Source organism: Ovis canadensis, chromosome 2, assembly GCF_042477335.2.
Source record: "Ovis canadensis isolate MfBH-ARS-UI-01 breed Bighorn chromosome 2, ARS-UI_OviCan_v2, whole genome shotgun sequence".
In the NCBI taxonomy this organism is placed as follows: domain Eukaryota; kingdom Metazoa; phylum Chordata; class Mammalia; order Artiodactyla; family Bovidae; genus Ovis; species Ovis canadensis.
The window spans coordinates 226,055,762-226,070,011 of NC_091246.1; the positions used below are offsets into that span (position 1 = coordinate 226,055,762).

The window sequence follows — 14,250 nt, forward strand, 5'->3', positions numbered from 1 at the left end:
CACGACTGAGCAATTTCACTTTCACTTTTCACTTTCATGCATTGGAGAAGGAAATGGCAACCTACTCCAGTGTTCTTGCCTGGAGAATCCCAGGGATGGGGGAGCCTGGTGAGCTGCCATCTATGGGGTCGCACAGAGTCAGACATGATTGAAGTGACTTAGCAGCAGCAGCAAGTAACTGTGAACTGAGAGAAAGAAGGGAGAATCTGAAACAACCCATGCCTTTCTGCATTCTTTGCCTTTTGCACAGGAGCCCCCCAGGTGAGCCAGCCGCTTCGGGAGCAGAGTGAGGATCTGCCTGGAGCCATTTCTTCGGCACTGGCGGCCATGTGCACGACTCCCGTGGGGCTGCCAGGCTGCTGGGAAGCCAAAGAGCAGGTCTAAGCTACACATTTTTTTTTCCATTTTTATTTTAAATTTTATTTATTTATTTATGGCTGCGCTGGGTCTTGGTTGCTGCATTCAAGCTTTCTCTAGTTTCAGAGAGTAGGGGCTACTCTAGTTGCAGCGAATGGCCTTCTCATGGTAGCCTCTCGTTGCAAAGCCCAGGCTCTAGAGCCGAAGTTCAGTGATTATGGTGCATGGGATTAGTTGCCCTGCTGCATGTGGGATCTTCCTGAGTGAGGGAGCAAACCCGTGTCCCTTGCACTGGCAGGCAGATTCTCGACCACTGGATCACCTGGGAAGTCCTGAACTGCAGTTATTTGTTCTTGTTGTCGCTGTTGCCAGGGTTGGGGAGGTTGGTCCCAGTGTCTCAGAAAAGCAGAAAAACAAGCTTCTCTGCCTGCCTTTACTCATTACTTCCAGAAGCAGATGCTAACCACTAGGTTTGGGCTACTTGTCAAACATGATATAGCCAGAATCCCAGGGCCCTTGGCCAGCTGATTGAAGAGCTCCATGACAAACTGCCCATGTGGTGGGGTGGCTGATCTGAAGCCACAGTTGATGCTTGCTCGAGGGTTTAGGGTTCAGATTTCCCGCTCCCTTTGGCCAGCAACACTTTGCTCTGTACCCGCCTGCAGTGGGACTTACCTAGGCCTTGTCTTTTGCTTTTCCACTGAGCATGAAGACTGGGGATAGAATGAGGTCTGAGGTTCCTGGTGAATCTGGGGAAGAGTAGCAAGCAAGGGGTTGAGAGCCCTGATTAGTTGGAGATATGAGAGGAATAGGATTGGAATAAAGGGAATGGGATTGAGTCTTCAGGTATGTCTCCACAGATCTCTCAGCATCTGGCTGATCAGCTCACCAAAGACAGCAACCACCTGAGGTCATCCCTCATCTCTGCCCTGCAGCATCCCATCTTGTGCCTACCCCTTCTCAAGGTACTGCCTGCCCAGCACTCTTGGCCCCTCAGATTTCTTTTTCATTTCCAGGAATGAGAAAGAGAGGGAAAGAGACACTGAGAGAAACAGAGAGAGATGAGAGACACCCCCCGCTGATGCTCCCCCACAGAGGAGGACACCTTTCTGCTTTTAAATCAGTTCAGCTGAAATAGCCCAGATGTCAGCCAGTCCTCACTAGAACTGAGACATGTCTGCATCTCAGTCTCTCAGCAAGAGGTGGACATGGCCTGAATTTCTCTGACACCTCTAGATCTGTTGAGAGGCTAGCCTGCTTTCAGCTGAGCCTTCCAGTCTAGGACCTGCCTCCCTGACCACCTCCTTCCCACACCCCTTAGGTTCTCTACTCCTGCTGCCACGTCAGTGAGCGCTTATGCCGTCTTCTCGGGCAAGAACCCCTGGCCTTGGACTCACTGTTGAAGTTGGCCCAGGGCAAGGTAGGCCAGTGGCACAAGTGGGCATCTCTTAGGGGTCCCACCATCTCAATCAGAGGACACTCTGATGCCTTGGGTTTCCTTTATAGGTAAAGGTAGTGGATAGGGAAGAGTCTATTGAAGTGACTCTCTACCTCCTCTCTCTTCTTGTCCTTCGCCTCCAAGATCTGCCTTCTGGGTGAGTCATAAAGTAGGGTCACCCTGACATGGATACCTTCCACCCACGTAGGTCACCCTGACATGGATTATGGGGAGTGACACCATACAGCCTGTCCTTGGGAGGGACTAGGACAGAGTGAAGGTTTCCCTGCAAAGAAGAGACCTAGATTCCCACCAACTCTGTGCCCTGGAGGCGGACATGCAGCTTTGGTGGAGAGCGCCATCTAAGGGAGAGGGCAGGTCACTCAGCAGCCTCCTTTCACACAGCTGCATCCCTGATATATCTCCTTATTCCAGAATGGAGAAGCTAGGCAGTGAGATTGCTACTGTCTTTACGCATTCGCACATCGTCTCTCTTATGGTGAGTTCTCAGCGTTCATCTTCCTCCCCTTTTCACCCTATCATCCCACCTTCTGGGAGCAGAAGAGTTGTTTCCTAATATGCAGCTGTTTGTGAGGCATTCTTCTGAAGGCAGACACCCTCTCTGCCTGTCCTGAGTACCATTCAGATTGGGACATTCCTCCTCCTCATCTGACTCTCCACAGAGTGCGGCGGCCTGTCTGTTGGGGCAGCTTGGTCAGCAAGGTGTGACTTTGGACCTCCAGCCTGTGGAGTGGATCGCTGCAGCTACACATGCCCTGTCTGCCCCTGCAGAGGTGAGTCCTCTCAGTGCTAAATGAAGAGATGTGTTTTCTTTGAGTCAGATAAGGTCTGTGTTCAGGGAGAAAAACCTGAAATTCCAATAAACCTGGAGGGAATCCAGGAGTCTTTCCTGTCACCCCGACTGTCAGGGCTTTAGATTTGTTGTTAACACACAGGACCTCTGAAGGGGGAGGAAGAGGCATCATCTTTCTCCCTCCTTCCCTCCCTCTTGCTCTCTCTCTCAGGCTCTGGCCCTTGCCTCCTGAAGGATCTCTACTCTCAAGTGTTCTTCCCTGATGCCAAAGTGAGCTTTCTTAAAGGAGAACCTGCCTGATTGCTCAACCAGTCATTTCACACTTAACTATGTGCTGAGTACCAGGCACTAGTCTTACCTATATGGATGGAACTTGTGTAGGTCCTCGGCAGCTTCCCATGGAGTTTCTGGGTTAATGTCCACATTTGCTAGCAGGCTACACAGAGCTCATCCGTTATCCCTGGGCTCTCTAATCCTCCTCTACCAAAGAGTTCACATTTCAAAAATTCACTGTGGCCTTTCATGACCTGTCTTTTATATAAGCTGTGCCTTCTTCCTTCCTTGTCTGCATTTGAAACTTTGAATCCCATCCGTTTCCTACCTCTAAGGGCAAAGTTAGCATCTCAGCTATTCCTCCTCCCTCTCCACAGCCCCTACCTCACAGCCTCTTGTTCAGTAAGTGTCTTCCTAAACTGTAATTGTTTCTGTGGCTGGTTACCCTACCAAACTGTGTGTCTTTAGGACAGAGATAGTTGTTGAATGAATAGGCAGGAACCAAGACACACAGTGATAAAGAATCTGCCTGCCATTGCAGGACCTGCAGGAGATGTGGGTTTGATCCCTAGGTCAGGAAGATCCCCTGGAGGAGGAAATGGCAACCCACTCCAGTATTCTTGCCTGGAAAATTCCATGGACAGAGGAGTCTGGCAGACTGCAGTCTGCGGGGTCACAAAGAGTCGGACACAATTGAGCACGCTATGCATCCATCCATCCAAGACCCCTAAGTCCAAAAGAACTCTCCCCACTACTCTGGGCTGAAGAAGAGCTCCTTCTGCCTGACTTGGAGTTGGCTGTGCAGGTCTGTGAGGTCAGCTCTCCCCTCTCAGGGATCTACTGTCTTCCTGACTCTCTCTACCAGGTCCGGCTGACTCCACCTGGTGGCTGTGGATTCTATGACGGCCTCCTCATCCTTCTGCTGCAGCTCCTTACCCAGGTACAGCTGCATCCCAGAATGCATGGGAACTAAGGAGAGAGAAACTGGGCGCTTTGGGGGGCCACTGGCCAAGAGGAGGGAATAAGCCACACAGTCACCTCCCCTCTCAGACTACCAGTGATGGCCTAAGATTGGGCCCATCTGCCCCAGTACAGACCCTTAAAGGATAACCATTCAGCTGCATCCCTTGGGATTCGGTGGAAAGAAAGCCATAATTGCCTGGTTTCCAGTAAGCATACACATGGGTTGAGAGGTCAGGGGGGTTAAGATGTGATAAGAGAGGAAACTGAGACTACAGGGAAATCTTAGGTGGGAAAACAGAAAAAATTGTTTCTGGGACTCCCCTTCCTCATAGATCAGGAAGAAGTGTGAAAAAAAGGGCATTTTTGACTCCTGACTTGGACCTCCCCCTTTCCCCTTCTCAATTTTTGCTTTAGCAGGAGAAGGGTAATCCTATAAGGGACGTGGCCAGCTCAGAAATGTGGACCGTTCTGTGGCACCGCTTCTTCATGGCTCTGAGGCTCCCTGAGGAGGCATCTACACAGGAAGAGGTGTCACTGTCCAGCCCACAAAGCTCAGAGCCAGACTGGACGCTCATCTCACCCCAAGGTATCTCACTTCTGACAGCGTGGCTCCTTTTGTCAGGCCAGTGTACTGATCCTTCTTCAAGAGGAAACAGCCTGGAACTGGGTTGGCCCATGGAGAGGGCTACTAGTGCTGCTGCCTTGGGAGGGGATGGCAGAGTCTGTGCAGGAGCTGCTCAAGGATGGGGAAGGGATCAGGGAACAGGTGGTGGCCCTGAGAACCGTGGGGATGCAGGGGCATCTAGGCCTCTTGCCTACTCCACTGGGTCTCCACTGCTGGTGTTTCTAGGCATGGCAGCCCTGCTGAGCTTGGCCATGGCCACCTTTACCCAGGAGCCCCAGTTATGCCTGAGGCACCTGTCTCAGCGTGGAAGTATCCTCATGTCCACCCTGAAGCATCTGCTTTCGCCCAGCTTCCTGAATCACCTGGGCCAGGCGTGAGTTGAAAATTTCAATTTCAGTGCTATTATGGGTGAGATGGACAGGGGGGAGGCAGGAGAGAAAGAGCTGACAGCTTGACCTGTGAGGCAAGAAATGTGATTACTGAGGTTGGGGAAGGAGAGTTGGGGGAAGAATATGGAAGGCTGGGTGAGCCAGACCGAGTCCATCCTTCCCCGCTGCCCTCCTTAGGTCACAAGGGTCTGAGTTTCTCCCCATCGTGGTGCTCTCTGTCTGCCAGCTCCTCTGCTTCCCTTTTGCCCTGGATGTGGATGCTGACCTCCTTGAAGGTGTCTTGGCTGACCTCACAGACTCAGAAGTCACCGCCCACCTACTGCAGGTACCAGGGAAGCCAGCCAGGAAGGAAAGTGGTCACCCTTGTGTCACATTCACTTCCTGACAGCGCTAGGGCTCTCCCAGGTCCCTGGAGGCATACAGCATCTGAGACTGGAGTGGAGGAAGCATGCAAGCCTAAACAGAGGCCTGTGGTGGGAGCTGGGCTGGTGACTCCTCTCTCTAGCAGTCCCCTGTCTGGATTCTCCTGATTCTCTTATCCCGGTCTGGGCCCTGGAGACGCTGCTCCTCAGCCAGGAATTGCTTCTCTGGCGATGGTTGGCACTAAGCAGTGAGTGGGTCTCTGAAGGCAGAGAGACCGAGGCCTTGCAGACCGCAGCCTGGCCTTGGGAAGGACATGTTCTCCCAGGCTCCAGGGTGTGTCTGTCTCGAGTGCGGTGCTGTGACAGGTCTTTGGCCCTCTGTGGTATTCTCTGCAGAACTTGGCTTCTCTCCCCCAGATTTTGGGCTTCTTGTTATTTCTCAGCAGCGCATTCTCCCTCTCCCTGAACTGTTTCGCTTGCACCCCTCCCCTTCTTCAGGTCTGCTGCCACCATCTCCCAGTGACACAAGTCGAGCTGCCCATCAGTCTCCTCACACGCCTGGCCCTCTCGGGTCCCGCGTTTCTCAACCAGTTCGTGAACACAGTGGCTGCCTCCCCTAGAACCACCATCTCATTCCTCTCCACTGCCCTCCTGGGTGACCAGCCTCTGCTGACGTCTGACCTTCTCTCCCTCCTGGCCCACACTGCCCGGTTACTGTCTCCTAGCCATTTGTCTTTTATCCATGAACTCCTGGCTGGCTCCGATGAATCCTATCGGCCCCTGCGCAGCCTCCTGAGCCACCCAGAGACTTCTGTGAGAGCCCGTACTTCCGGGCTCCTGGGACACTTGCTCCAACACAGCATGGCCCTGCGTGGGGCCCTGCAGAGCCAGGCAGGACTGCTCAACCTTCTGCTGCTGGGGCTCGGAGACAAGGACCCTGCTGTGCGGCGTGGAGCCAGCTTCGCTGTAGGCAATGCAGCCTACCAAGCTGGTCCCCTGGGACCTGCCCTGGCAGCTGCAGTACCTGGTATGACCCAGTTGCTTGAAGATCCTCAGGCTGGTATCCGGCGCAATGCCGTATCAGCTCTGGGCAACCTGGGGCCTGAGGGTCTGGGGGAGGAGCTGCTACAGTGCCAAGTGCCCCAGCGGCTCCTGGAGATGGCGTGTGGAGACCCCCAGCCAAATGTGAAGGAAGCCGCCCTCGTTGCTCTCCGCAGCCTCCGACAGGAGCCCTGCATCCATCAGGTACATCCCAGGGGACGTGTGAATCACCACGACAGGGCTGTTTTTACATTTTTTCTGAGATAGTCTTTAAGGAATTGGAACATCTGGAAACCCAAGCTGCCTCCTTTTCTGGGAGCAGGAAACTCAGGGGGCATGACTTGAACATGAGTTTTTCACCTAATATCTCCCACCTGGAGATGTGAAGGGGCCTGAAGAGGGCTCCATTGGGCTTGGAAATTCCTGGGTTGTCAAGGAGCAGTGTTACTCTCTTCTGGAGGCTGTGCAGGAGAAGGGGAGGGAAGACTAGAGGTGCTGAGGCATAGAGTTTTTTTCTGAGGGCCATGAAGATGCTATCTTTTCTAGCGCTTTACCATATGAAAAGTACCATGCTAAGCATTTTACCTTCATTATCTGGTTTAAGCTATGCTTCTCATTTGGCAGGCAATGAAACTGAGGCACAAAGAATTTAATCACTTGTCCCAGTCACATAGCTAACATGTGGGATTGGACTTTTGAACTCAAGAGTCTGAGTTCAGAGCCCGTGTTCTTTTTTGTCATGCCATTTGGAATACCAGGTCTTAGTTCCCTTCCTGATTGAACTCATGGCTCCTGAAGTAGAAGCTTGAACTCTTAACCATTGGACTGTCCCTAGAGCCCATGCTCGTTACTGCTTTATTCTGTTGTGTTTTTTTTGCTAAATTTTCAGTATATAAACAGCCCAGTTGAAAATCACACATCTACCTGTGATAAAGTTGTGTGCTGTGAGTGCTTAGTCGCTCAGTCATGTCCGACTCTTTGAGACCCCATGGATTGTTGCCCTCCAGGTTCCTCTGTCCATGTGGATTCTCCAGGCAAGAACACTGGAGTGGGTTGCCATGCCCTCCTCCAGGGGATTTTCCCAACCCAGAGATTGAACCCAGGTCTTCCACATTGTAGGCAGATTCTTTACTGTCTAAACCACCAGGGAAGCCCATGATAAAGCTAAACCCCCAAATTATAATAGCTCCATGTGGTGGCATTGGGCAGTTCTTGCAGAAGAGAAGTTTTGACAGGATGGTGATGATATATACTACAGAATTTTCTGTGGTCTGTGTGGGGAAATAATAAAAGGGATTTTTGGTGGTAATTCACACTGGTCTAGATCCACAGTTGGGAGTCTCACCTTCTGGCTGCGGCATTTATTATCTCTTCCTGGGGACAAGTTCATGGGTCCTTTGGTGCCTTGGTTTCATGGTCTGTGACCAAAGAGAATGGAAGTAGTCTGGTTCTAGTGGTTCCTGTCTCCAAAATCTTTCTTTTCCCACATAATCTATTTTGAGTCCCTGAGAGCTCGTACTCTTTTGCTTTCTTTTCTAGAGCGGGAATTGCTGGGCCAAATGAGAGTACTCTGCATGTCGTGTTTTGTCATCTCTCTCTGTCCCACAGGTGCTTGTGTCCCTGGGCGCCAGTGAGAAATTAGCCTTGCTTTCTCTGGGGAATCAGTTACTGCCACACAGCAGTCCCAGGCCTGCCTCTGCCAAACACTGCAGGAAACTCATCCACCTCCTGAGGCCAACACACAGTACATGACCCCAGCTTGCTGGGGTCCAACCTTCGTTGCCCTAATTTTGCCAACCCTTCCTTCTACTCAACAAGCCACCTACTAAAGAGACTGAAACAGACAAGCCGCCAATCAGCTGATTTGAGAATGAGAACCTAGAAGAGATTTATGTATAAAGCTCCTCCTTTCCCCCAGATTCAGGATGATTTTAACCAGTAAACTTCATGATTATTGGTACCAGAGGAGATGTGTTTCTTCTCTACGTCAAAGGGTCTTTTCTCCAATAATGTGCCTTTTAACCCCAGGGGCATGCTTCCAGGACACCTTCTGCCTGAGAGGTTTTCTTCCTTTCTGGAGCTCCTGAAATTTCCCCAGCAGGTTCTTTTATTTAGACCTTATTTTCATTGCCCATTGTCTGTATTTATATTTCGGCAAAAATAACATGTTTTCTAGAGACCACCATAATTTCTTCCTATCCAGGTTATTTCATTTCAATTCAACATATTTAATTTGTTTTTAAATTTATTTTCAATATTTATTTATTTTTAATTTATTTATTTGGTTGTGTCGGGTCTTGGTTGCAGCACACAGGATCTTTTTTGGGGGATGCATGCGTTTCTCTAGTTGTGGGGCATGTGGGCTCAGTAGTTGCCATGAGCCAGCTCAGTTGCCCCAACACATGTGGGGTCCTAGTTCCCCAACCAGGGACTGAATTCATGTTCCTTGCATTGGAATGCGGATTCTTAACCACTAAACCACCAGGGAAGTCCCTAAATTTATTTTTTTATTGAAATATAGTTGAATTACCATGCTGTGTTAATTACTGCTGTATAGCAAAGTGACTCGGTTATATATATATGTATATGTATATTCTTTTGCTGGGAAAGATTGAGGGCAGGGGGAGAAGGGGGCAACTGAGGATGAGATGGTTGGATGGCATCACTGACTCAATGGATATGAGTTTGAGCAGACTCCGGGAGACAGTGAAGGACCAGGAAGTTTGGCATGCTGCAGTCCATGGGGTCACAAAGAGTTGGAGACGACTGAACAACAGTTCTTTTTCATATTCTTTTCCATTATGGTTTATCACAGGATGTTGAAGATAGTTGCTTGTGCTCTATAGGGTAGTGAGACCTTTCTGTATATACAGTTTGCATCTGTTAAACCCAAACTCCCAACCCAACCCTTTCCCACACCCCTCCCCACTTGGCAACCACCAGTCTGTTTTCTACAACATATATTTATTGAATCCTTTCTATATGCCAGATACTATTCTAGGCATTGGAGGTAAAACAGTGCTTGTTTGTCAGAGACTTTCCATTCTGGTCAGGGAGATAGAGAGCTTATTAAAATGAGTGAATTGTTTAGTATGTAGGAATGTGATAAAAGCTCCAGAGAAATGTAAAGCAGGAAGAAGGGGATGAGGAGAGCTGAGTTGGATAGCTAGGGTAGGCCTTACTTACAAGGTGACGTTTGAACAAAAACATTTGAACGAAGCAGTACAGCTCTCTCAGGGGAACAACTATGCAGGGAGAATGGTCTTCAAAGGCCCTGAGATGGAAGTGTGCCTGGAGTGCTGGAGGAGCTGTGAGGAGGCCGTTTTGGATGAAAGACGTGAAGAAGGGGCAGAATCGTAGGAAATGAGGACAGGAAGGTAATGGGGACCAGATGTAGGCCTTGCAGACCTTGTACTTTACACAGAGCAGGGATCTATTAGAGTTTGATCAGAGGAGTTCTAAGATCTACCTTATGTTCTAGAAGATTGCCCTTCATTCTGGCGGTATGAATGGACAGAGGAATGGGGAGGATGCGAAGTAGGGGGAGTACTTAGGAGGCTTTGTAATACTCCTCCTGTGAGATAATGGTGTCCTGGACTGGGGTGGTGCCAATGGAATGGTAAAAAGTAGCCAGATTTTGAATATATTCTGAACAGGGAGAAAATAAATTTTCTGGACTGAATGGATGTGAGAATGTAACAAAAGAAAGCAGTCAAGAATGACTTTTTGGCCTGAAAAGTTGGAAGGATGGAATTCCTGTTAACTGAAATGGGGAAGGCCATTAGTGGAGTGGTAGTGGGTAGGGAAACTCAAGTTTAATTTTGAATATATTATGTCTATTAGTTGGAAATTTTCGAAGGTACACACAAAAAGATTATTTCAGTGAATGCCATCGCCACTTCAGTAGCTACCTTATCCTCTTTTTTACTTGAGTATTGTAAAACAAATCCTGGACAGCATATAATGCTATCCATGAATACTTTGATTACTTTGAGTACTTTTTTTTTTTTTTCTGATCTTTGAGTACTTTTATCGCTAACAAATTAGAGCTTTTGGGTTTTTGGTTTTATCAAAACCATAGTACTTCCCTAAGGCCTGTCTACATTAAGACAAATATGTAAACAGTATTGTGTCTTTAAATCTGGATATTTTTTTCTTAAAAGATAAACGAAGGGGAAATTACCTTGTAAAAGAATTGTTTGCCTTTTCCAAATAATTTGTTAAATACTAGCTTGAACTATCTTGCTTATCTGATACATAAACAATTTAACGTAGAGAAGTCACATTTACGTAAAAACTTTCTAGGCTATGTATTGTATCAAACAATAATCAGTTTAGAGGAAGCATAATAAGAAAATATTTCCCATCCCTGTGAGTTTACAATCTAGAGGATTAGAAATATGTAAACAGTTTTACACCCAGCAGTTATCACAGTGCTGAGGGGATTTGGAGTGAAGTCTAAGTGGTGCCTGGGATTTAGAGAATGTCTGGAAGGCTTGAGGATTTGTGCTTCTTTTACATGCATACATGAAGGAAATGGCAACCCACTCCAATATTCTTACCTGGAGAATCCCATGGACAGAGGAGCCTTGTGGGCTACGTCAATAGGGTCGCAAAGAGTCCGACAGGAGTGAAGCGACTGAGCATACGTGCATACAAGGGTGTATGTATTTTAACTTTTGGGGAGGGAAGAAGGAGCTTAAAGTTTTCAAACACAAAAAAGTAGAATGGCAGGTGAAACACCCATGTCCTGATCTCACAAATTCAGCTGCTATCAACATTTTGTCACACTGGTTCTACCTGTTCCATTTTAAATTTTGTTACTGCTATTTGTTGTTGGGTCGCTGAATTGTGTCTGATTCTTTGTGACCCCATGAACTGTAGCACACCAGGCTTCCCTGTCCTTCACTATCTCCCAGAGTTTGCTCAAATTCATGTATATTGAGTTGGTGATACCATCTAACCATCTCATCCTTTGTCACCCACTTCCTCTCCTGCCCTCAATCTTTCCCAGCATCAGGACCTTTTCCAGTGAGTCAGCTCGTCACATCAGGTAGCCAAAGTACTGGAGTTTGACCCTCAACATCAGTCCTTCCAGTGAATATTCAGGGTTGATTTCCTTTAGGATTGACTGGTTTGATCTCTTTGCTGTCCAAGGGACTCTCAAGAGTCTTCTCCAGCACCACAATTCAAAAATATCAATTCTTTGGTGCTCAGTCTTCTTTATTGTTATTGCTATAGTTTTAAATTATTTTTTGGAAATAATAAGGACAGTGTGAAGAATTCTCATACACCCTTTACCCAGATTCACGAAATTGCCACAATTGGTTTTATCATATTTTTCTGAACCATATGAGGCTAAGCTGTAAATACCATGCTTCTTTACTGTTAGAAAACTTGCCTTTTGGGGACTTCCCTGGCATCCCAGTGGTTAAGACTGCAGTTCCAGTGCAGGGAGCACAGGTTTGATCCCTGGTTGGGAAACTTCCTTGCATGCCATGCAGTGCAGACCCCCCAAGACTTGTATTTCTTAAGATCAAGGATATTTACTTATATAATCACAGTATAAGAAATTCAACATTGATATAATACTATTTAACCTACAGCCATCATATCCCAATTGTTCCAATAATGTTCTTTATACCAGTTTTTCTCCTGGTCTAGGTTCCAACCCAAGATCATGCTTTGTGTTTGGTTATGAGATTTCTTTTGCCTCAAATCTAGAACCATTCCTCATTCCTTCCTTAATTTTATGATCGTGATTGATATTTTGAGTATGTCTGATATTTCTCTGTGGTTTGTGTAAATCTGATGTTTGGGTGTATCTGATTTTGTGTGTGTGTGATTTGATACTGGTTATACATTTTTGGTAGAAACGCTATGTAAGTGATGATGTGTCCTCTTAGTACATTGTATCTGGAGGCTGATGATATAACTTATTTCCATTATTGGTGAAGTTACACCTATGATTTGGTTAAGGTGGACTAGGCAAATTTATATTGCTAGTTTTTGGGGTTTTTTTTTAGGGTTATATATAAAGACTTTATATTTTAGAACAGTTTTAGATTTACAGAAAAATTGAGCAGATAATACAGAAAGTTCATATATTATACCTTGCCTCTATCTATACATAATTTCCCCTATTAGCATCTTACATTACTTTGATATATTTGTTACAATTAGTGGAATCAACATTGATACACAGTCGACCCTTGAAAAACTTAGGGCTTGTGGGGGCTGTTACCCCCACACAGTTGAAAATCTGAGTATAACTTTATAGTCAGCCCTCCATACCTGAGGGTTCAATCAACTGTGTACTATGCAGTACCGTAGTATGTATTTACTGAAAAAGATTCACAAATAAGTGAATTCATGTGGTTCAAACATTGTTTAAGGGTGAACTGTATTATCAACTAAAACCTGCATTTTATTCAGAGTTCCTTAATTGTTACTCAGTGTCCTTTTTCTGTTCCAGGATCTCATTACACATCATTTAGTTGTTTCCTTGGGCTCCTCTGGCTATAAGAGTTTCTTTAGAAATATCTAGTTTTTGATAACCTTGACAATTTTGAGAAGTACTGGTCATGCATTTTGCAGGATGCTCCTCTATTGCAATTTGCCTGATGTTTCTCACGACTGGACTGGGGTTATGAGTTTTGGGGAGGAAAATCACAAAAGCAAAATGCCATTTTCATCATCTATCAAGGGCATATACTATCTACATGATGTTGACCTTGATCACCTGGCTGAAGTGATGTTTGTCAGATTTTTCTACTGTTACTACCTTTGCCTTACGCTACCCCCCTTTCCATACTGTACTCTTTGAAAAGAAGTCACTCTGCACAGCCCAAACTTAAGGAATGTGGGTTATGCTTCCCCACTTTTAGGGCTAAATATCTACATTTTTTCCTTTAATTTTTTTTGCATAGGAGATTTGGCTCTTTATCACATTTGTGAACACATTCAACCATTTATTTATTTTTAAATTTTATTTATTTTTGGCTTCATTGGTTCTTCATTGCTGCATGCAAACTTTCTCTAGTTGCAGTGAGTGAGTTTCTCATTGCGGTGGCTTCTCTTGTTGCAGGGCATGTGCTCTAGAGCACATGGGCTCAGCAGTCGTGGCACAAGGCCTTAGTTGCTCTGCAGCATGTGGGATCTTCCTGGACCAAGGATCAAACCCATGTCTCCTGCATTGGTAGGCAGGAGTCACCACTGAGCCACCAGGGGAGTCCTCAACCATTTATTTATACCAGTGACTCATGGATATTTGTTTCATGCTTTGGGTTATAAAAGCACTGTTCCTTTAATTTTATTGCTCAAATTGTTCCAACTTGGGTCATTGGGAGTTCTTTCAGTTAGCTCCTGTTACATCTTCCCACCAGTCTGTTGTTTTGGTTTGTTTTGGTAACACTTTCTTTCTAGCACTACCAGGTGCTTCCAGCTCATTTTGTGTATTTCCTGCCCTAGTCCTAGAATCAGCCATTTCTCGGAGGAGCCCTGGTTCCTGGTGTGCTTAATCGCTCAGTCATGTCCAACTCATTGAGACCGTATGGACTGTAGCCCGCCAGGCTCCTCTGTCAATGGGATTTTCCAGGCCATAATACTGGAGTAGGTTGCCATTATCTTCTCCAGGGACTCTTCCCAACCCAGGGATTGAACCCAGGTCTCCCATATTGCAGGTGGATTCTTTACCACTAGGGAAGCCCTGGTTCCTGGTAATGGAGTGATATTAGAAACTAAGACCTAGGTGTTAGGTGTGCTCATTGCTGCTCCAGTGTTTGCTGTAGTATTTTAAAGCACACAAACACACACACATACACAAAAGCAACTCCTTGGCATCATCACACACACAAACACACACACACACACAAAAGCAACTCCTTGGCATCATGACGTTTAATACCTTAAAGTATCTGGTAAAAAATAAGGATATCTTCTTAAATAATGTCACAGTATCCATCCTGTGGCTGCCAACAGATTACCAC

At 46.7% G+C, this 14,250-nt stretch overlaps 1 protein-coding gene across 3 annotated transcripts in view; it reads left to right on the plus strand.

Moving 5' to 3' along the window:
• STK36 (serine/threonine kinase 36) overlaps window positions 1–8,222 on the plus strand; it is a 31,392-nt gene extending 23,170 nt beyond the window's left edge. For 2 of the 3 annotated variants that reach the window (XM_069574531.1, XM_069574532.1), the window contains exons 16-27: window positions 251–378; window positions 1,218–1,322; window positions 1,679–1,777; window positions 1,864–1,952; window positions 2,231–2,294; window positions 2,479–2,589; window positions 3,748–3,822; window positions 4,260–4,431; window positions 4,696–4,843; window positions 5,037–5,184; window positions 5,720–6,466; window positions 7,871–8,222. In XM_069574531.1, the coding sequence (XP_069430632.1) occupies window positions 251–378; window positions 1,218–1,322; window positions 1,679–1,777; window positions 1,864–1,952; window positions 2,231–2,294; window positions 2,479–2,589; window positions 3,748–3,822; window positions 4,260–4,431; window positions 4,696–4,843; window positions 5,037–5,184; window positions 5,720–6,466; window positions 7,871–8,014 (2,030 nt within the window). In that variant the 3' untranslated portion in view covers window positions 8,015–8,222. The remainder of the gene's footprint in view (window positions 1–250; window positions 379–1,217; window positions 1,323–1,678; window positions 1,778–1,863; window positions 1,953–2,230; window positions 2,295–2,478; window positions 2,590–3,747; window positions 3,823–4,259; window positions 4,432–4,695; window positions 4,844–5,036; window positions 5,185–5,719; window positions 6,467–7,870) is intronic. The other variant, XM_069574533.1, reaches the window with a different exon arrangement.
• Window positions 8,223–14,250: the final 6,028 nt, after the last annotated feature.